This window comes from Prionailurus viverrinus, chromosome B1 (genome assembly GCF_022837055.1).
Source record: "Prionailurus viverrinus isolate Anna chromosome B1, UM_Priviv_1.0, whole genome shotgun sequence".
NCBI classification, from domain to species: domain Eukaryota; kingdom Metazoa; phylum Chordata; class Mammalia; order Carnivora; family Felidae; genus Prionailurus; species Prionailurus viverrinus.
The window spans coordinates 202,378,605-202,401,106 of NC_062564.1; the positions used below are offsets into that span (position 1 = coordinate 202,378,605).

Below are 22,502 nucleotides of genomic sequence, written 5' to 3' on the forward strand. Positions count from 1 at the left end.
ACTAAGAAGGGTGAGCTTAATTCTGTGTGTGTGTGTGTGTGTGTGTGTGTGTGTGTGTGTGATATCTTAGTTAAGGCTACTTTTTTAGAAAAGTCTTGTGCATGTTTATTAGAGTTACTTCTAGGTAGTTAATATTTTTTGTTGATACTATGCATGGTATCTTTTCAAAGTTACATTTCCTGCTTATTGCTGGTGTATAAAAATGTAATTGTGATATTTCTAAGTAGAGCTTAAGCCCAGAAATGGTTTTGAATTCTCTAAGTGCTTCTAATAATTTATTTGATTGTAGATATCTTTTGGGTTTTCTATGTAGGTATGTTATTTTTTGAAATTTTAAAAAATGTTTATTTTTTGAGAGACAGAGAGAGAGAGAGAGAGAGAGAGAGAGAGAGAGAGACAGAGTGTGAGTGGGGGAGGGGCAGAGAGAGAAGGAGACACAGAATCCGAAGCAGGCTCCGGGCTCCGAGCTGGCAACACAGAGCCCGATGCGGGGCTCGAACTCACATGAGATCACGAGCAGAGCTGAAGGTGAACGCTTAACCGACTGAGCCCCCCCAGGCGCCCCCCCTCTAAGAACAACTTTTGCCGCACTTTGCAAGTTTTGACATATGGCATTTTCGTGACCACGTGATCCCAGGAATTAAGAGCATCCATGTTCTTCCTGGCCCCAGGAGATAAGTCCATTTTCTAGAAGAGAGAAATTGGGGAAATGGTATTGTTAGTGCAGGTGATGCAGGCCCTGTCAGGGCTTTTAAGAGGCCTCAGAAGAGCTGCTGTATTGTTTTGTTTTGTGTTTTACTTTGGTCTGACGCAACATTTGGGAAGGAGCAAGTTGCAGAATTATGCTTTATGTCACCTGCCATCTTGTTCGGCCTGTGACCGGAAGTTTCCACCAGAAGTTTCCACAACTGTGGCTTCTTGGGAGTCAGAGTTGAGGGAACACTGAGAATGGAGTTGGAGACTAGGGCTGTGAGCAGCCCCTGAAAGGTGTCCACACCTCGGTCCCGAGGTCCCACGTGGAGCTCCGTGGGCACGGCCACCGCCTGGCTTTTAGGCAGCCGAATTTCAGCACATTTGGGAAGTGACTTACCCCTTTTTGTCAAGAGCCTTTCAGTTGTCTTAGGAATCCCACTTTGGGGACTGGAGGCGGGAAAAAGAATTTGGACAAAGAGGTAAATGGATGAGATGTTTATCAGAATCGTTTACGAGAGTAAAACTCCAGAAATTGAGGATAATGAGTTCTTCTGTATCGACCTGTTAAAAGATTTTGTATCCTCTTAACAAAAATGCTGGTGATGAAAACTTTTAACAAGAGGGCGAAATGCTTATGGTTACGTTTTAAGTGAAAAAAGCAAAAGGCAAGATGACGCATACCACGTGATGTGTGTGTGTGTGTGTGTGTGTGTGGAAAAATCACGAATTGAAAACATCCCGAAGAAATAGACCCGCACGTGGTCAGGCAGGTCCCCAGCTGGTGAGACTTACCACCGTGTATTTCCGCCAATATACCATTTGGGTCTTCTTTAGGAAAAGAGCGGTGTCAGGGCAGCCTGGTCACGCAGCAGGAGAGGTCGCTCATTTCCAGCGAGGTCTCAGTTCCGGTGTGGGTGGATCTCCTTTGAGCTACGTGACATCTCTCCTGGTTGGCACTGTTACTGTCCCATTTACAGGCGAGGACACCGAGGCCCAGAGCAGTTCAGCGATTCGCCAGACATCACATACCCAGTAAGTGGCAGAGCTGGGGTCTAAACCCGGTGTCAGGGAGAGAGAGCCATCAGGTGACCTGCCCCCTGTGGCCGACACGCCCGAGCCCGGCTTCTCCCGGACTGGCCGTTCCCTACTGGTGCCCAGGTCTGCCTGCTGGGCCGGGCTTTCTCTCCCGCACCTGGAGCCCACCCCGTCCCTGCGGGTCTCCCACCTGCAAGCCCCCGACCCTCCTGTTCCCGCCTGTGCTGTGCCCCGAGCACCCGCCTCCCGAGGGAGACCCTTCTGGCAACCCCCTCTGCCACTGGCAACGCAGCCCTGGCCCAGGAGGAGAGCGGGGGCCTGTGCCCATGCTCCTGTCACCCCCGTCACAGGGCAGGTTCCGCAGCACGAAGACGGAGGCTCCCCCAGGCCAGGCACGTGCCTTGCTCCCCTGCAAGGAGGGATCGCTGCTCCCATGTTACAGGGGAGGAAACTGAGGGTCAGCCGTGTCACGCGCCAGGGTCCCTCCAGTCTCCAGCCGGCCCCTCTGCCGCGTGGGCCCCCGGGTCCTCCAGGGTCGGCGCACCGGCTCCGACGTCACTCCCTGTGGGAGCCCCCCTGTGGTCCTCCTCACTGACTGGCTGAGCTGGCTTCGTGGCCTCTCAGAGCCTGAGGTGGGTCCCCCTCGTCTCGTCACCTGGCTGTGGTCTGCGGTGCCCCTCGTGAACCCGTCTGTGTCATAGCACTCGCGTGGGGAGGGTGATGGGTGACGAGCCACCCCCTGGGACCCTTTCCCCGATGACCTTCCCTTCCATCAGAGACTCTGCACACGCACACTGTGACATTGGTGTTTCACCGTGGGGCGGGGGCACAGTCCATATGCCGTCTGTGTCCCCACAGAGGGATCCTGGCGGACAGGGGTCGGAGATTTAGAGAATAGGAACACAGGACTTCCAGTTCAATTCAGATTTCAGGTAAACGGAATTGTGGGATTTCGGTATGAGTGTGTCCCGTGCACTATTTGGGATATACTCATGCTAAAAAAGTTAACTTGTTGCCTACCCGAAACTCAGATTTTTAAAAAAAAAATTTTTTAACGTTTATTTATTTCTGAGACAGAGAGAGACAGAGCATGAGCAGGGGAGGGGCAGAGAGGGAGGGAGACACAGAATCTCAAACAGGCTCCAGGCTCTGAGCTGTCAGCACAGAGCCCGATGCAGGGCTCGAACTCATGGACCGCGAGATCGTGACCTGAGCCGAAATTGGACGCTTAACCGACAGAGCCACTCAGGTGCCCCATGAAACTCAGATTTAAGCAGACATCCTGTATTTTATTTGGCAGCCCTATGCTGGACTCACGGCAAGGCCCCTTCACCAGCCCTCTTTTATGGCCCCCAGGGAGTAGGGGTGAGCCCCGGACGATGAGTCTGGGAGCAGGGAATGGTGTTCTCAGTCCTGTCCTCTTTCCTTTTGAAAGGTAGTGTGTGGGGTTGGGACTGAGCGCCAGACAGTCTGTGTCCAAATCCTGGCCGGGCCGCTGCTGTGACCCTGCGCAACTTCGCCTCTCTACCTCGGTTTACTTACCTGTGAAATGGGTGTCGTATTGCTGAGAGGATTCAGTGGATCGTCTGTATAGGACTTAGGATGCTGCCCGGCACACGGCAACTGCCATTCAGGCTCTTTAGGGTCTGTCCACGGGCACGGAGAGCGAGATGGCGGCCTGGACCACACTCAGCCGGCGGGGTGGGTGTGGGGGGCCTGTGGCTCCCCTGGGACTCTGGGACTCTGTGAGTGAGTCTAACCCCGAGGGGAGTGTGAGCAAGCCCCCTCCTCCCTCACGGCCCGATCCTGACGAGGGCCACGTTTTCAGCGAGGAGCGGCTCGACCCTGCGTCCAAGCTCTCATTGGGTCAGGGAGAAGGGGCTGTCTGCTGACCCAAGGCCCGCGTCACGTCAGGGGCTCTGTGGGGGCAGGGACTGTGTTCTCTGCCACCGCGTCCCCTACCCAGGACCAGGCGCACGGGGGACCCTGAGAACAAATGTGCACCGACAGGGACCCCACGATGGTTAATGTTGTCCGTTAACCTAGCTGGGCCGCGACGCCCAGAGACTTGGTCCGGCACCAGTCTAGATGTCGTTGTGACGATATTTAAGAAACGAATTAACATCTAAAGCAGCAGACTTTCGGTAAAGCTGACGATTCCTTCATAAGGGTGGTGGGCCTCACCCAATCCATCGAAGGCTTTGGCAAAAAAAGACAGAGGTCCCTGGAGGAAGGGGGAGTTCTGCCATCAGGTGGCCTTGGGACTCAAGCGGCCACACCCACCCTCCTCTGGGTCTCCCGTCCACCCTTCTTCACTTTGGACTTGTCAGCCCCCACCGTCCCGTGAGCCAGCTCCTAGAATCAATCTTTTTCTCTTTCTCTGGAGAACCCTGACTGCTACAGACCTTTTTGAGGGTCGGGTCACAGGACCACCTGTCGCCTCCATCAGGACCTGCGTCCTGTACCCCCTCCCACCTCCCCGGACACCACGGGCTTGACTTGCCCCCCTGGAAAGTGCACGGCCAGTGCTCGTGCTGAGCGAACGTCCCGAGCGGGGGCCGCTTGTCTCTGCGTCTTGGGGGTGACTCCCCGCGAGCTGGCAGGAAAGCCCCTCTTGGTGTTGGAAAGTTCCTTTCCTTTCAAACTGCGTGCTCACCTGTTAGCTTTTCTCCTGGCTTCAGCCCAGAGGTCAGCCCCAAGCGGAGCTTCTGGGCCCTCGTGTTCCTCTGTGCTTGTGCCTCAGTTCTGACCCTTTCACCGCCCCCCCCCCCCGCCAGCTATCCAGATGCAGGTTTTTACATCTTCCCTCGTGAATCAAAGCCCCTGGCTGTTGGTCACGTCTGTCTCTCAGAGAGGTCCTTCCATCTCTCTTGTGGGTGGCAACCCTCCCCCTTTCCTGCCCCAGATGGAGACTGAATATGTTCATTTGTGTGCCGGGAGGCGAGAGCCAGCCGCCGCGGGCTCGGCGGGGCCACCTGGGATTTGGTGCAGGCGTGGCCCCCCACGTCCGTGGCCGGTGGCGACCTCGTGTCAGCCTGAGCGCTCTGCCAGGCCGAGGCTGTGCCTCCCGACGCCCTGGATGACGAAGGGGGGGGTGCCAGGACTTCTGCTTCCCCTGGGCCTCCCCGCACCCGGCTTGGCGGGGGTCTGTTCCTGCTGTTTCTGTCTCTCACGTGGCTCGTGTCTCTGCAGCATCTCCCCCTGTGCCTGCCGGGCCGGGTATCCACCGTCTCATGCCTGATCACGGGCCTCTCATATCCCAGGGTGTCCTTCCCACTTAAGTGGAAGTGACGCCACTCACAGGAAATCTGACTCTGTCACGTCCGTTCAAAACCCTGTTGCACTCAGAAGGGCCACGTCCTGTCTTGACTCTGAAGGACTGTCTTTGTCACTCACCCGCGCGCCCCTGCTCCCGTCGGATCAGCCCCCGTGGTCTGGAGGGTGCCGCCCTTCTCTCTTGCCTCTGGGCCTTTGCACATGATGCTCCTTTTTCTGGTTCACCTTCTTACTAGGACGGTGATTGCTGGGCTTTCCTGCCCTCTTTCCCCGGCCAGGAGCCGTGCCTTCCAAGCACTTTATAGTCCTCTCCTTTGACGCTCACACACCCACAGGATTGGTGTGACTTTGGGCCCCATTATACAGGTGAGGAAACCGAGGCTCAGAGGGTTAAGTGAGTTGATGTAGGTCTCAGCTGAAGAGCTGAGGTTTCAAACCGGGTCTGCCCGGATCTGGAGTCTGCCTTGTTGACCAGTGCATTTCGGGAGCTCCCCTGAAGCCAGGGCCCGGGCGGGGCTCTTCCCGAGCTGCCCTCTGTGATGGGCCCAGCCACACCTTGTGTCCTCGTCCGTTTACTTCTCTCGCTTGCCGATCTGTGAGCCGATCTGTGAATGGCTTCAGCCGCAGAGCCTGGCACGTCGTCGGCACTCAGGAAGCATTTGTTCGGAGGGTGAGAGGAGTTTCGGCCGAGCTGATGGATGGCTTTGCGTGAGGTCAGCGGTGTTGGGCCCGTCAGCACCGCTGAGGGCAAGGTTACTGAACGAGTGAGGGACCCGTGGGCGTGTAGGACGGCATTAGGGTCAGCAAGGCAAGAATGTGGGTTCAGTAAGTAAAGTCCACTGTGGGAGTTCCTGGCTGGGTGCTCTCCAGGCAGTGACCCAGGATCTGGGCTCTGGACGAAGGATGGAGGGGGTGGGGAGAGTGGACCCTGCTGGGGCGTTCTTTGGCCAGGCGAGTGGTGCAGGTCACATGTCCCCAGAACCCAGGCGCCCAGCCCTGCCCTGTTGCCTCTTTGCCCAGAGAGGGGAGAGGCATGGTTATCGACGGGCATGAGCCTTCTCTACCACGAGAATATTCTGGGCCGATGGCCACACGCTCTGTCATAGGATGCCCATTTCTGTCCCCACCCTGCTGAGCGAATTGAGATGTTCAGTGTTAGGAGATGAATTGTGTCCCCCCCCTAGAATTTGTACGTGGGGGTCCTTACCCCCAGGACCTCAGACATGATGTGTTTGGAGACGGGGTCTTTACAGAGGTGACTGAGGTGAAATGAGGTCACTAGGGGGGACCCTGATCTGATCTGACTGGTGTCCTTATGAGAGGTCGGGGCACAGACACGCACAGAGGGACGGCCACACGAGGACACGGGGAGCAGACGCCAGCCACGTGTAAGAAGAGAGGCTTCGGTGGGGGGGGGAACCAACTTGGCCGACATCTCGAACGTGGACGTTCCGCCCCCGGGACCGCGAGGGTTGTTCACGCCCCAGTCTGCGGAACTTTGTTAGGGTGGCCTGAGCAAAACCCACACGGTCGGTCTGTGAGGAAAGAGCTGTGACCGCACCGGCCACCCCCTTCCCCGTGAGCCAGAGCCGGCCCCCGGGTTTGGGAGAAGCAGGCTCTGTCCCTTGAAAGGCAAAGACGCTGTCCACCTAGGTCCAGGCGCACTGATTCGCGCTGACCACGTGTGTCCACACCGGCTTGGCGGCCCGGTGCACAGAGTGGCTCCGAGGGGTTGAACAACCCACCCAGGGCACACAGCGTGTGAGCAAAGCCCAGACACAAGGCCGTGGACGTGCTCCGCAGGGGATGCGGGCCTGGGGTCGGGCTCTGAACCTCTGAACCTGCCCCTTTTCGGCACCCAGCTCTCACACGCGTTCCGGCGTTGGGGAGCCAGGCCCACAGAGGCAGTTGTGGGCATTACCGTCGCCCGGCCATCGTGGGAACCCCACACGGTGGGGCAGTAGACACGGTGTGGTCCTGTTGCAAAGGCTCATGCGTGCTGCTGCCCTCCGAGGCGTTCTGGACCTTTCTGGAGCCAGTCAGGGTTTCTGGCTGTGGTGTGGAGGGCAGCTTGTCCGGGTGGGAGAGGAGCCTTGGAACAGGGCCAGCGTCTGTCAGGGGAGAGGCAAGGTCAGCATGCGGGGCCTTGGTGTCTGTGCCCAGGGACCTCTGTGCACCACGGTCCCTGTGCCATACGGCACATGTGGCCTGGCCCTCTGCACCCCCCGGCCCCTGCCAGCCCCACCGCGTCTCACGGCACCCGCTCTGCCCTGCCCGGGGCTGCCGTGTAAGCCAGTCAGTTCTAGTGAATTCGCTGCAGGACACAGCCTGTCATCAGTTCTTTGGCAGCCTTGAGCTTGCTCGGGCAGGCACTTTCGGGGGTCCTGGGGTCGTCTCTGGGCTGGTGGAAACCATGTGAGCGTTTGTTCAAATCTTACTGTGCCAGGGTTGAGGCCCTAGTCTGGTCGGGCAGACCAGCTGGGTTAGCGTTTGGGATGCCCTGGAGGTGAGGCCCGGTTTGGGGGGCGGGGGTAGGGAGAGGCTTCTGCTGGCCACAGGGCCCCTCAGTACGCATCCCCAGGGCCTGCTGCGCACTCGACCGGACGCAAAAGTTGACATCCCAAGAGGCCTCGGGACTGGCTCAACACAGAGGAGAAGGGCCACCTGCTCTGGGCCGAATGTGCCCCCAGCTGCTGTGTCAAAGCCCCGGGTGTGGCTGTATTTGGAGATGGGGCCTTTACGAAGGTGGTGAAGTTTAGAGGAGGTCATGGGGGGCCCTGACGCATGGGGTGGGCGCCCTGATGAGAAGAGAGACAGAGCTCGGTGGCTGTCCACCGAGTGAGCCAGAGCCCGAAGGCAGCCGTCCCACCTGCAGCAGCGCCCCCCCCGCCCCCAGAAACGGGCGCCCCGCCACCCTGATCTCAGCCCCCAGCCCCCAGAGCTGGGAGAAGTAGGAGTCTGTTGTTTAAGCAGGGACCCTTGTTGCCGCGGGCTGGGCTGACCCAAGACAGACCAAAGGGCAGAGTGACGGGGAAGGAGGCATCAGAGTGGGGAAGGCCGGAGCTGGGATCTGGCCGGAGCCACGAGCACCGGCTGCGTTTCCTCCGCGCAGAACGGCGTTTTTGCCAAATTACGGTGTGTGTCTCCTGACGCAGCTTCGCGCTCAGTGGGACCTGGAGGCGCCGGGGTGGGTGTCCTGGTGCCGGCCCGGAACCGCCGGTCCCCGGGTTCTGGCTGTGCCTGCACGAGCTGCTTGGAGCCCAGCCCTGGGGCGCTGGTGGTCCCTGAATGGCCCCTCCAGCAGCAGGTGGCTGGACGGTCCGGCCTTGGCCGTGAGGTTCTGGGGCTCCCCCAGGGCGGCTGCAGCAGGGTTTGCAGACGGATGAGGTGGGCTCATCTCCCGGGAATCTGAGACAGACCCGCAGGTCCCCTCGCTGCTGCTGGGCAGGCACGGTGGCCCCACCCCCTGGAGAGACAGGTTCCTTTGAGCCGTGTGTCCCCGTGTCTGTCCTCTGTCCTGCGGGAGGCGGCAGAGTTTGGGGAAAGCAAGCCCAGGGGATGCCGAATGCTGCTGTGATTTCTCCTGGGTCAACGGCCCAGTGCGGAGGAGGCCAGCGGGCTCTCTTCCACACCCGCTGGTCAGAAATTTATCTACTTGCGACTCAGGAAGCCGGAAGTCTGAGCTCCAGGGCTTGACAGAGTCGTTCATTCTGGAAGCTCTGAGGGAGGGTCTGTTCCAGGCCCCTCTCCCGGCTGCCAGCAGTTTCCAGCAGTTTCCTCGGCGCTCCTGGGCTTGCGACCACGTCAGTCCAGTCTCTGCGTCCATCACGGAGTGGCCTTCTCTGTGTGTCTGTGTCTCAGACCCCGCTTCTTGTATAGGGTTCCCAGGCGTTGGATTCGGGGACTTAAACTCAGGACGGTGTCATCTCGAGTTCCCTAACCCTGCAAAGACCCCATTTCTAAGAAGGTCACAATCACGGGTGCAGGGGTCGGGCTGTGGGCCTGTCACTTTGGGGTCACTGTTTGACCCACTCCAGAGGGGCACGGCGGGAAGGGCACTAAGGAAGGCCCCATGTACGGGGGTGGGGGACCCACAGGGCAGATGAGGCACAGGGTGGGGAGCCACTACCGCCTGCAGGGGTGGAGGCGGGACCTGAGCGGGTGGTGGCCGAGGCTCCAGAAGAGGGGAGGGGGGCGCAGTGACCCCCGTCTGCAGCAGGTCGGGAGGTGGCAGACGAACCCCCGCTCAGCTCTCCTGCCTCCTGTCTCCCCCTGGCTGAGCCCACCTGGAAGCCGAGGACGGGGAGGTGGGATGGGATCCTCGGATGAGGTCCAGCCTCTGCACAGGACGGGGCACCAAGGAGGGTCGGGGGGCAATTGGGGACCAACCAGCCAGCCGGGGCTCAGAGGGAAGGCGGAGAGGCACACAGTGGCCTGCCTGTCGGATGACTTCCCCTCCCCTCCCCTCCCCCCTTCCTCTCTCCTTTCCCCTCCCCTCCCCTTTCTCCTCCTCTCCTCCTTCCCATCCCTTCTTCCTTCTCCCTCCCCTCTCCCCTCCCCCTCCTCTCCTCTTCCCTTTCTGCCCACCCTCCACCTCTCCTCCCTCTCTTCCTCTCCTCCTCTTTCCCCTGCCCATCTCCTTTTTCCACTCCCCTCCCCCATTTTCCTCCTCCCCTCCGCTCCCCCTTCTCCCTACCCCCCTTCCCTCCGTCTTTCAATACCCACATCTGAGCACGAATATAACCAACCCATCACGGGGGCCCCTGACCTGTATGACGGGACAAGTGACCAGTGACAACCCAGATAGTAAGGGCCGTGGGCTGAGGTGGCTGCAGGTTCCACGCCCACCACAGTGCTGTGTGTGTTGAGTTCTGAGGGGTGAGGACGGGGCTGCTAGGCAAGGAGGGGCAGGAGGTAGGATTGGGATGTGTTCCAGATCCGGGGGAACCACGCCGCCAAGGCCAGAAGCGGGAAACCAAAGAGCCTGTCACTTCAGCTTCAACAGGGGTGACCGGCCCCAGCGCCCTCACCCTCACGGTACCTGCACCCTCGGAGGTGGACGGCCCGCGGGCTCACATGGGCCCCAGGCCTTTCTGAGGCTGGACTGCAGGAGTGGTGGCAGTGAGTTGGGGGTGGCCGGGGGTGGGGGGGGGGCGGGTTACTGCAGGAACGGGCTCTGGACGGGAAGCTGGAAATGATGTCCCAGAACCGCATCTGCCCCCGATCCTGGGGCCTGGCTGGCCACGGCTGGGTCAGGTTCACACCGAGGGGATGAGACCCCCACCGTCCATGGTTTTCACTAAGTTGCGTGTTTTTAAAGCTTTGTCCCTATTATTCCGTATATTGCAGAAATAAGCAAAGGCCCCTCAAGCGAGAAAGGCAAAGCTGTCTCCCCAGCACTGGCTGGAGCAGGGGTTCGGCCCCCTCACTTGCGTTTGCCAGAGCCCCAGAGGCGGGCAGAGCAGTGGGGGAGCTTCCCAGAGGAGGAAAGGGGGCTCAGGTGGGCCTGATGGGAGGCTGGGGCTGCTGGGGAGGCTGGGAGGCCGGGGAGGGGAGGCCAGGGAGGCTGGGGAGGCCGGGGAGGCTGGGGTTGCTCAGGAGGCTGGGGAGGCCCACTGGAAGGCGGCGTCCATGCGGCTGGTCATGGGAGCAGGTGTGGCTTTCTCGGGTTGGTCCTGAGTCTGAAGCAGGACAGAAATTAGGGAAGCTGTCCGTTATCGATCAAGTCCTGGCCAAAGGTCACAGGGGTCATTGTTTGGGTTCCTGGACTGTGATTAGAGACAGCAATCTGACTTCCTGCAGATCTGACTCACAGTTCCCTGGGCGGGTCACTGTGGGTAAGGGGCCAGTCCCCTGGGCAGGTTGCTGTGAGTAAGGGGCCAGTTCCCTGGATGGGTCATTGTAGGTAAGGGGTCAGCTCCCTGGGCGGGTCACTGTGGGTAAGGGGACAGGTCATTGTGGGTAAGGGGCTGGCTCCTTGGATGGGTCACTGCGGGTCAGGGGTCAGCTCCCTGAGCGAGTTGCTGTGGGCTGCAGGTCAGAGTTCTGTTTTTATATGTGGTCTGGCCACTGTATAGTCTCTCAGCATCTACTCTGCTGCTTCTCACTGCTCCCTGCTTCCTGGTCTAACCCACCACAGACCCCAGGGAGGCCCAGGTTGCCTCCAACTCCCACGACCCAAACAGTGCCGAAGGGAACAGGTGCACACTGTCCCCTCCTGGTCCAGTGTGAGAATTTCCTTGACCCCCTACTACCGGGGTTGGGGGGGGGGCTTGCCCGTCACAGAGCAGCCCCCGTGGCTGCCTGGCACCGCTCGGAGGTTCCAGTGGCTTCCGCGGGGAGTCCTCCCGGGTGTTCCTCTCGCCACAGCACAGCCACCGAGCAGGGTGTGCCCCCTGTTGTCCCGGAGTCAGAGTTCGGGCTCCAGGACCTCAAACACCGTAGGAATCCCAGAGAGCGTCTGCAACTGGGCAGACCTATGGGGACCCCGGGCCTCTCCCGAGGTAAGGAGCCCTCACCCAGCAGGTGTTGATTCGGCCCTGACGTCAGCTTTATCCCCTGGTCTGTTACGGCCTTATCACACAATGACACACACTCAGTCTGGCTGTGTCTGTGCATCTAGGGTGGCCCTCGTGCTCATTTTAGCTGGCATCGTGGGGCGGGGGCGTTCCTTTGCCAAAGGTGGTGAGCGTTCTGCGGCCGAGAGGACAGACCCTGTGCAGGGTGGCCGGGCTCGAGCCACCTTGCAGGTCTTCCTGAGACAGCCGTCCACCGGGCGGGGGCACCTCGAGCGGCGGCTGGGAGCCATGGGGCATGGCAGAGGGAACAGCACCGTGTGGCAGATGGAAGAGAAGAGCCTGGGTGGTTAAGGAGGGAGGCGGAGGCGGACTGGGCCGCCGGGAAGCGGGGAAGGAGCAGCCCAGGGAGCACAGGGAGGCACCGTCGTGTGACGGGCACAGAGGCCTTAGCTGGGGCCTTCCCGCACCTTGCCTCGTCCTGGGCTCCTCCCCAGAGGCGGAGGGATTCCCTGCACCCTCTGTGGGACCGTCCCTCTTTGGTCCTTAGTATGGAAGCTCCGGGCTGGGGAGTCTTGGGCCTCCCCCTTCCCACCCTGCCCGGAGCAGTGACCCAGGAAGGCAGAGCTACTCCACACACCCAGACTTCTCCTAGGCCAGCCGTTCCAGCAGGACGCCCGTATGGCTCTCCCTGCGCCCCTGCCAGCGCCAGAGATCCGTGACAGGGCTGGTGCCTGCTTCCCACCCGCTGGCTCCTGCGTCCTCTCGGCTGGCCCAGAACCATGGTGGTGCAGTGGGGTGCTGCTCGCCGGCACCCCGGCACCCAGCAGCCTCCCAGAAGGTGCTCCGAGTCTTGACCCAGAGGCGGTGGGAGGTCGTCAAAGGATCCCCCCCACCCCACCGCCCTGTGTTTTTATTCTGAAACACTTAAAACCTATAGGAAGATGGAAAAAATTTAAAAACGTAAGCGTCTGTCCTTTTCGCTAGAGTCTAGGGATCGTTCGCGTTCAGCCACGGCTGTGCGCTCTCTCTCCCTCTTTGCCTCAGATGTACGCGTGCACCCCTGCCCCCCGACATGGGACACGTGTACCCAGAGCACATGTAGAATACATATCCCATGCACACCGTCCCGCACACCTTTTTGCTGGCTGAGACATTGAGAGTAAGTTGCAGACATGCGCCCTCACTCCACGCCACCTCAGCCCCACTTCCTGGGGACAACAGTGTTTTCCAGAACCAACGAGGTGGGCATATGTTACGTATATTTAATACGTAAATACGTGTCGTGCATATAACATGTGTAACATAAACCATATATTAAATACAACATGTGTAATACATACAGTATGTTCTCTACGTATGATTTATGTCGAATTTGTACGTATTACGTATTGTAAGTAATTGGCTTACGTGATTGTGAAAGCCGACAAGTCCGGAATCTGCAGTGTGGGCCACCATGCCGGGAACCCAGAAGAGTTGATGGTGTGGGTGAGGTCTGAGGGCTGTCTGCTGGAGAATTGCCCCTTGCTCAGACAGGCCAGTCTTTTTGTTCTGTCCAGGCCTTTAACTGACTGGACATGGCCCACCCGTGTTACGCAGGGCGGTCTACTTTACCCAGAGGTCACCAATTTAAGTGTTTTTTAAAAAAAATGAAAAAGAAAAAAAATTTTAATGTTTATTTTTGAGAGAGAGAGAGAGAGAGAGCGAGCATGTGAGCAGGGGAGGGGCAGAGAGAAAGGGAGACACAGAATCCAAAGTAGACTCTAGGCTCTGAGCCATCAGTACAGAGCCTGACGCGGGACTTGAATTCACGGACCGTGAGATCCTGACCTGAGCTGAAATTGGAGGCTTCACTGACTGAGCCACCCAGGCGCTCCTAAGGGTTCATTTTATCTAAAAACACCCTCCAAGTTGACACATCAGATTAACCATCACAACAGCGATCACCTGAAAAAATTGAACATTGATACGATATTATTATCTAAAATAAATGTGCATTCAGATATCCCCATTCCTCTTGACAAAGCCAGGATCCAATCAAGGGTCACATACTGCACTTAGCTGCCATGGCCTCTAGTCCCCTGTAACCTAGAGTAGCTCCCAGCCCCCCTGTTGAAAAACTTTTATGACGTTGGCACTTTAGAAGAATTCCACTTACCTTGCAGAGTGTCTTTTTGGATTCGCCGGTGGTTTCCTCCCCAGTGGATCCAGTTAGACATTTGCCGCGTCTTTCTCCGCACGTGGTGTGAGGAAGGGCGGGAAGCCGTTTGTCCCTGTGGGTGAGGCTACGCTTGGTTGCCTGGTGAAGGAGGTCTCTGCCAGGGTTCTCGGTGCATGGATACGTCTCCCTGACACGCCCAGGAACTCAGTAACTGGTCCCCAGTCAGTGGGGTGGGGCTCCGAGGCTCCGTTGGCCACGCCGTGGTTTGGGGGTGCATCCGTGGGATGGGGGGTGCAGTGAAATGCTGGTTTTCTAATGAGATTGTCCTGCCTGCCGTTAATACTGACCCTTGTTCTTGGGGCTTGCCCTCCCCACCGCACGTGTATGGATTCCTTTCCCCCCCAGTGTGTGGTATAATCTGTCCTTGTCCCTGTTCTTTTTAAACATTAAAAAAAATTTTTTTAATTAACATTTATTTATTTTTGAGAGACAGGCAGAGCATGAGCGGGAGAGAGACAGAGAGAGGGAGACACAGAATCCGAAGCAGGCTCCAGGCTCTGAGTGGTCAGCAGAGAGCCTGACGCGGGGCTCAAACCCACGAACTGTGAGATCATGACCTGAGCCGAAGTCGGAAGCTTAACTGACTGAGCCCCTCAGGCGCCCCACTCCCTGTTCTTTTTAGTGATGAAACGACCCCAGCTTGGCCAGTGGGAGCCTTTCCTCACCATTTTTTTTGTTTTTAATTTTTAAATTTTTTGTCATTTTTTTAAATGTTTATTTATTTTTGAGAGAGAGACAACAAGTGGAGCGGGGGAGTAGCAGAGAGAGAGGGAGACACAGAATGGAAGCGGGTTCCAGGCTCTGAGCTGTCAGCACAGAGCCCGACGTGGGGCTCGAACCCACGACTCGTGAGATCATGGACGCTTGACCGACTGAGCCCCCCAGGCGCCCCCCTCCTCCCCATTTAAAGACTTTCCTCATCAATTACTCCATCACACCACAAGGTGTTACATTTGCCCCAGATCCGGAACCAGCTTTCTCCCCCCTAGCAGCTTCATTCCTTTTAGAGGACGGTGTTTTGAAACCAGGTCTTGGTATTAGGTGAGCTCGTTCATCAAAAGATGTTAAGCTGCAGTGATTGATCCGTTATTGGCCGATTCCCTCTTTCTCGCGGCAAAGTGCCAGAATGAGAGCGTACGCACTTAGCCATTCCCAGCAGCTCTTTCTGTCAGGCTCGGGCCCAAATCCTCCTCTCCCCGGGGATTCTTTCTAAAAGCAGGTCCCCCTCGTCCTGGCAGCCGTGTGGCTGGATTAACGCCGTCTGTCTTTCATTTGGTTCCCCATCTGCTCCTTCCGGAAGTGAGTAGAGATGGTCCTTGGTTAGGCTACAGCCACGCCGGGGCCCCTGGATTGAGTGCGGAGGCTTCCGGGACTCCCAGGCCACCCAAGGCGGCCCCACCTTGTCTCTGTCCCGGGGCAGGTCTCCTCCTTACTTGGGGACAGAGGGGGTTTGTGTGAGCAGCCCTCTGGAAACTTGTGGAAGAAACAGTTCTGTCTCAGAGGTGGATGGAATTGGTCTTGTTTCCAAGTTCTAGGATCCACTTCTGACTCACCTGGACCAGCCAAAGCATTTTAAAAGGGGAAGAACCCAAGCAGGGAGGGCAGGATCTGAAGCGAGGCAGCCTGGCTTCCCCACTCTCTGGGCCACCGCACTCAGGCCTCACTGTGCGTGCTCTGGGCACAGAGTAGGGCCACCCGGGCGCTCCTGGAGTCGATAATCTTAAAGGTCAGGGGACCTACGGGAGTCTGCTCTCGACATTGGCACTTAGAGAACCTGACCCCCGGCCCTCGGGAGGATCCGACTTGGGGCCTGACTCCTGCCCACTGTCTGTCCATCACAGAGAGAGCACGATGAGCCTCTGTTCCCCAGGCTGTGGAACTAACCTTCCCACAAGCACCACGGGGAAATGCAATAGTAATGATGATGCTTGTAGGCTTTCGAGAAGTAACGAGACCATCGGGGGATCCTGGGCAAGATCTTGGGGCAGGGCGGGGGGCAGAGAGAGGCTCGGGCACCAGAACGCAGCCCTTGGGGCCACGGTTATCTTGGAGCGTGCTTTCTGAGATGCCGAGCAGTGCCTTGACGGGTTCATATGGCCAGGGGACAAGAACCGGGGTCCAAGGCTCTGGTCAGCAGAACCATGGCCCTAAGGGTATCGGGTGCTAATCCTGTGTTATCCTTCCTCGCAAGGGGATTTGGCAGATACGATTAAGGATCTTAAGATGGGAAGATTATCCCGGATTATCTAGTTGGCCCTAAATGTAAGCACAGAGGGAGCGGAGGGAGATTTGACACAGAAGATGAAGGCCGTGTGACCACCGATGTACGATGCCGGGCTCCCGGATTTGGAGACGGAAGGAGCCGCAAGCCAAGGAACGCGGCCGCTTCTAGAAGCTGGAAAAGGCCGGGAAACGGGTTCTCCCCTAGCGCCTCTAGAGGAGAGCAGCCCTGCTGGGATTTTATCCCAGTAAAACCAGCTTCAGACTTCTGGCCTCCAGGACTGTCTGAAAATAAATCTGTGTTTTTGTCAGCCACCAAGTTGGTAGCGAGTTGTGACAGCGGCCACAGGGAACGAACCCAGGGACGCACCCAGGGAACCTGTCCTGCCTTGTTTGAGTTAGGACTGCAGCGGCTGCACCTTGTTAGTGAGCGTGAACCAGAAGCAGACAGACCCTCGTGGATACTGTGCTTAAGCTTCACGTGACCTTGACCTCTGAAATTGCAGTGACGCCGTCGAGGTGACTCGTGCCCCAGAGACGCGGCAGCCAGGAATGTGAGTCCTCTCTGGACAGGGGTAGCGTCATCCCAAGCTTCTGTGTCACAAATCCGGGGTTTCTACACGAGAACAGATCACCGGGCACGTAGGGAGACAAGGCAGCGTGAACGCTCTACGGGAACAACAGGCTGTAGAAACAGACCCGCGGGAGGTCCGGACGGTGGTCAGCACACGAGAACTTTGAAGCGACCATTTCCTGTGTCCAAAGAGATTAGAAGACAGGATTGAGGGTTTCCACGAAGAACTGGGAAGTATAAAAAGCAGCCGACCGGAAGCTCGGGGCCTCAGAAGCACAAGAGGTGGAAATAGGAGCCGGTGGCTGGGTTTGTCGGCAGGTTAGACACGGCGGAAGGGAGAACCGGTGACTCGGGAGAACGGTCACAGTTAAGAAGCCCAGATCAAGTGCAGGGTCAAAGGACAGAGAGCCCCTGAAAGAGAGTAACGAACGTAGGAGGTGAGGTACAGTCTGACATCTTTCGTACGTGAGATTGGAGTTCTGGAACATGAGGAAGGAAAATGGGCCAGAAGCAATGTTGAAGAGGTCGGGGCTGGGATCTGGGGTGACGGCTGGGATCTGGGGTGACACCTGGGATCTGGGGTGACGGCTGGGATCTGATGTGACATCTGGGATCTGACGTGACGCCTCGGATCTGACGTGACGCCTGGGATCTGGGGTGACGCCTGGGATCTGGGGTGACGCCTGGGATCTGGGGTGACTGGGATCTGATGTGATGCCTGGGATCTGAGGTGATGGCTGGGATCTGAGGTGAGGGCTGGGATCTGAGGTCAGGGCTGGGATCTGAGGCTAGACTGCAGCAGTTTGCTGGGTTCATCGTAACACAGTCCCACGGCCTGCGCAGTGTAAACAACAGAAATCTACTTTATCGTGGTTCTGGAAGCCAAAGGTGTGGGTGGGTCTGGTTTCTCCCAAGGCCTCCCTCTTTGGCTCACAGAGGTGGGCTTCTCGCCGTGTTCTCACGTGGCTGTCCCCTGCCCACACACATCCCTGGTGTGTCTCTGTGCGTTCATTATTTCCTCTCAGAAGGACATCGGATTGGATTAGGGCTCACCCAGAAGCCTTAATTTAATCACCTTTTTATTTACTTTTTAACTTTTATTTATTAAAACATTTTTCATAATGTTTATTTATTTTTGAGAAAGAGAGAGACAAAAAGTGGAGCGGGGGAGGGGCAGAGAGAGAGAGAGAGGGAGACACGGAATCCGAAGCAGGCTCCAGGCTCTGAGCTGTCAGCACACAGCCTGATGCGGGGCTCGAACTCACGAACTGTGAGATCATGACCTGAGCCGAAGTCGGACCCTTAACTGACTGAGCCACCCCAGTGTCCCTAATCACCTTTTAAAAAAATTTTTTTTTAAGTATTTAAATTTATTTTTGAGAGACAGAGACACAGTGCGAACGGGGGAGGGGCAGAGAGAGAGGGAGACACAGAATCTGAAGCAGGCTCCAGGCTCCGAGCTGTCAGCACAGAGCCCAACTCGGGGCTCTAACTCACAGACTGAACTGAAGTTGGACGCTTAACCAACTGAGCCACCCAGGCGCCCCCCAACCCCAATCACCTTTTTAAAGACACTACCTCCAAATAGTCACATCCAGAAGTCCCGGGAGTGAGAGCTTCAACATAGGCATTTTTGGGGGGGTGGCGTTGGGGGAAGGGACATAGTTCAGGCCACAGCAAAGACAGGAAGCCATAGATTCAGGAATCTGGGTGAACCCACGCGGGACAGATAAAGCAAACCCACGTCTCTCCACCCCGTGGCGAAACTGCCACATCCGAAAGATATAGGGAAGTCTTCAAAGCAACCAGAAATAGCGCTTGGGTGGCCTTCAAGGGAACGGCCACCAGGACGTCAGCTGACTTCTCAACAGAAACTACAGAAGCCAGGAGATAGCGAACAATATCCTCACCTGGCGGGAAGAAGGACAGGCCAGCATGGACGTCTACACCAAGGATGTCCTTTCAGTTTTAACCAGAGTCCCCGTCGCAGCCTGGGTCCTGGAGGGAGAAAATGCAGCGGGTCAAACAGGAAGTTTAAAGTGAAGACCACTGGGGCGCCCGGGGGGCTCGGTCCGTTGCGCGTCCGACTTCAGCTCAGGTCACGGACTCACAGTTCGTGAGTTTGAGCCCCGCGTCGGGCTGTGTGCTGACGGCTCGGAGCCCGGAGCCCGCTTCGGATTCTGTGTCTCCCTCTCCCTCTCCCCCTCCCCGCTCATGCTCTGCTTCTCTCTGTCTCTCAGGAATAAAGAAATGTTCAAAAAAAAAAAAGTGCTGGACCTTTGAACTCTGGTTTGTGACTGGTGTGTGCCGTGCTAGGGGGGCCTGGAGAGGGACGGTGGCCCGGTGGGAACCCCCTGTGGAAAGCAGAGCAGTGGTTTCCGGAGAGAACGGGATGGGGAGGAGGGAGAGGCACGTAGGTAGGGTCAGAGCTTAGCAAATTTTTGTTGTGCGTCAATTACATTGCAGTCACGCTGTTGAGGAAAAGCGCGGTGTTTAGGGATGCAGCTTACTGGTGGCTTTGTAAAGGAGAGGAAGGAAGTGTTTCACACACAAGTCAGGACAGTGTGTGACCTCTGGTAGGGGTTGTGCTGGGAGGGGCGCTTCCGCAGGCCTTGGGAGCGCCCTGTGTTTTGACCTGGATTGTAGTTTCGTCGGTATTTACTTCGTGATCAATTTTTGAACTTCAGAGCAGGGAAAAAGTAGGACCCGGTGTTGCAGAGGAGATGTCTGTGCTCAGTTTCCCTCCCAGCTGCTCCCCGAGTGCGGGCCTGGGGGCCGTGGGGGGACCCCTGTTGGCTCTGCACCCCTCCCGCCCCCCCCCCCCCCCCCCCCCCACCGCAGGACAGACGCCAGAGTGTGAGCTGAGAACGGAAGGGGGACAGCGTGGACGGGCCTGTCCCACACGGAACTGCGGGTGCACTCTGGCCAGGGTCTCGGGGCCACGGAGGGTCACCGCCAGCCTTAGTCTGCAGTGGAGGGTCATGGGTGAGCCCCCCAGATGGGCAGGGGTGTCTGAGGTCGGTGGTGAGGGCGGCCCTGGCAAGGGTGTTGCCCACTCATGTGGGACATTTAGTGGCTGGGGATGACGGGAAGGAAGGTGACCCCCCAGTGTCACCGAACTTCTTTGAGTTTCAGGTCCCTTGTATTTATTTATTTTAATGTTTATTACTTTTTTTTTCCTTTTTCCTTTTTAAAAATTATTTGTTTTTGTCTTGTTTTGTTTTTAATTTACATCCAAATTAGCAACAATGATTTCAGGAGTAGATTCCTTAGTGCCCCTTCCCCATTCAGCCCAGCCCCCCTCCCACAACCCCTCCGGTAACGCTCTGTTTGTTCTCCATATTTAAGAGTCTCTTCTGTTTTGTCCCCCTCCCTGTTTTTATATTATTTTTGCTTTCCTTCCCTTAGGTTCATCTGTTTTGTCTCTTAAAGTCCTCATATGAGTGAAGTCATATGATATTTGCCTTTCTCTGACTAATTTCACTTAGCAACGTTTATTACTTTTGAGAGAGAGACAGAATGTGTACATAAGAGTGGGGGGGAGGCAGAGAGAAGGGGGGACAGAGGCTGTCAGCACAGAGCTCAACGCGGGACTCGAACTCACGAACCTCGAGATCGTGACCTGAGCCGAAGTCAGACGCTCAATTGACTGAGCCCCCCAGGCGCCCCAGGTCCCCCATCTTTAAATGGGAATAACAGACATTACAGCATAGGACGCCTGTTGGACGCCTGTGCTCGTGGCTTATTACCGATGCTTCTGGCTTTCATCTCAACAGTGTCTCTGTTTGGTCTGGACAGTGAAGGTCGGTCATCCCAGTCACAGGGACGTTGGGACGATCCTATGTCAGGTGCCTCACTCACCACCCTGCACAGGTTCGTGCTCATCTAACTCGGGCTCTGGACCAGCTGCCTCCGGGTCCGTCCCCGAGAGCGATCAGATATCCTAGTCCAATCCTTTCTTTTCGAAAATAATGACCCGACTTTGAGGTCTCTGTTGAGAGCAATGAGGGTGATGAATGACCTTTCTTGGGTACGCGCAAGTTAAGAACACCTGTCCATTCCACCACCCACCCGTCCAACCACGTCCATCCATTATGACATCACGCAGCCATCTATCTGTCCACGTGTGTATCTGTCCCACAAATACCCATCCGTTGTAGTGTCTCTCCTTCCACACGCCCACCCACCCACTCAGCCGTCCATCTCTCCACTCGTCTGAACATCCGTGCACCTGTTTGGCTAACGTTCCCCCGGCTCAGTCTCCGGGGGTGGCCTTGCCTGTTACTTCGTTGGGAAGTAAGAACAGAAGAGCTCCCCTCATTCTTTGGCCGCCACCTGTGCACACTCACCAGCGTCTGTCCTTGTCACCCCTCCTTTCCTGTTGTTTTGAGGATGAACTCTCTCTTCTCTCTGCGCTGGTGCCCGCCCTCCCTCCCTCCCTCCCTCCCTCCCTTCTGGATCCTCCTGCTAGCACAGGAGCACAGGCGGTTTATTCCTGCCATCCTCACAGAAAACTCTCCTGGCCCCAGCCTGCAGCGCCAGCCCCTTTCGAGCGAGGCCTGTGCTCTGCTCCTCCCCTCTGGCCACCACCCTCCCCTGCAGTCAGGTGCTCCCCCCGCTGCCCCGGGGAAACTGGTGCCTCGGGTTCAGCCATGGCCTCTGTGCTAAGTACCGAGTACCACCGTCAGTCCTGATCCGCACCTTGCTCCGTGAATGTGCTGCCTTTGACTTTGTCCTTTGAAAGAGTTTTCTCTTGTTTCCCGGCCCGCCCGCCCGCGTTCCCGCCTGCCCCCTGCCTTGCTGACCGCCCTGGGTCTCTCCTCCTCCTCTTCGCTCCCAACTCGAGGACTCTCACGTGCCCCGGAAGCACTTCCCGGACTCGTCCCTCGTTACTCGGTGCATGTGGCCTTGAGATCTCATCCAGTGCTTTCTATGAGCACGGGTGCCCCCTGGCAGTCCCTGTCCCGGGTCGCCCCCCCCCTTGGCCCCAGCCTCACGTGTCCCACTGCTTGTGCGGCCTCCCACGGGCCTGTGTGATGGGCACTCGAACTCTGCGCCTGTGAGCGCGAATGTCTGCCCCTCCCCCTCCCCCTCCCCCTCCCCCCTCCCAACTTACTTGATGGCTGGTTCTCCTCTCTCAGCCTACCCCCCCTGCCACAATGGCCTCCTCCCCATTCCCAGAAACCACTAGACACGCTCCTGCCTCAGGGCCTTTGCTGTTTCCTCCGCCTAGAATGCTCCTTCCCCAAATATCCACATGGCTTCTTCCCTCACCTCTTTGCGGTTTTTGTCAAGTGCCCTTGCTTAGTGAGGCTAGTGCCTCGTGGAGCGTTTAAGAGGGCACCTTGCTTGAGCTCTGGTCCTCTGGGGCTGTGTTGCAGGGGTCCGCAGGTGCGAGCGGGGGGGGGGGGGGGGTGGTGGCACGTGTCCGCTCGGCTCTCTCCTCCTGCTTCTCACCGGTCAAGGCCCACGCCCGGGGGGCTGACTCACTCACTCACAGGTCCGGCTCTCCCCGCCTAGCCCCTTGCTGGCCATTCGGGTGGCAGAGCCCAGGTTGCCCGCGTGATGTGTTCTCCACGTCTGAAAGCGCGGGGCCCGGGCACAGGGTGGGGGGGGCGAGCTGGGAGGCAGGGGCGGGAGGCGGGCCAGGACGCTGGAGCTGTGGGCACACCCTCACCCCTGCCCTGGCCCCGCCTTGCTCTCTGCTGCTCCCTTGGGACGAGGAGTCTGACGCACTCTGGAGCTTTATTTATTTCTGTGTTTAGTGTCCCCCTCCCTCCACTTGACGGTAAGCTCAAGAGGGCGGGACTTACCGCCGCTGTCTCTCACCGCTGTTCCTGTCGGTGAGGCCAGCGCCCGCTCCATCAGGGCCCCAGCAAATACTCGTTGAATGAAGGAATAAAAGACAATTCTGTTTCATCGTCCCAAAGAAGAGTGTCTTTGAGTAGTAGTTTTAATGCCATAGGAT

General features: G+C 57.6%; 1 protein-coding gene and 1 long non-coding RNA gene across 2 annotated transcripts in view; one reads left to right on the forward strand and one right to left on the reverse strand.

Annotated features, from left to right (window-relative positions):
• The window catches only part of LOC125164920 (uncharacterized), a 40,803-nt gene that overhangs the window by 7,892 nt on the left and 10,409 nt on the right, over positions 1 to 22,502 (forward strand). Inside the window, exon 4 of the mRNA XM_047857625.1 lies at positions 1,671 to 1,725. Coding sequence (XP_047713581.1) covers positions 1,671 to 1,725 — 55 coding nt within the window. The remainder of the gene's footprint in view (positions 1 to 1,670; positions 1,726 to 22,502) is intronic.
• LOC125164932 (uncharacterized) lies at positions 14,726 to 22,101 on the reverse strand. The gene is made up of 3 exons (XR_007151875.1): positions 21,809 to 22,101; positions 18,445 to 18,532; positions 14,726 to 16,713 (listed from the first exon to the last, which is right to left on the reverse strand). It is a non-coding gene; the product is annotated as an uncharacterized LOC125164932 (long non-coding RNA).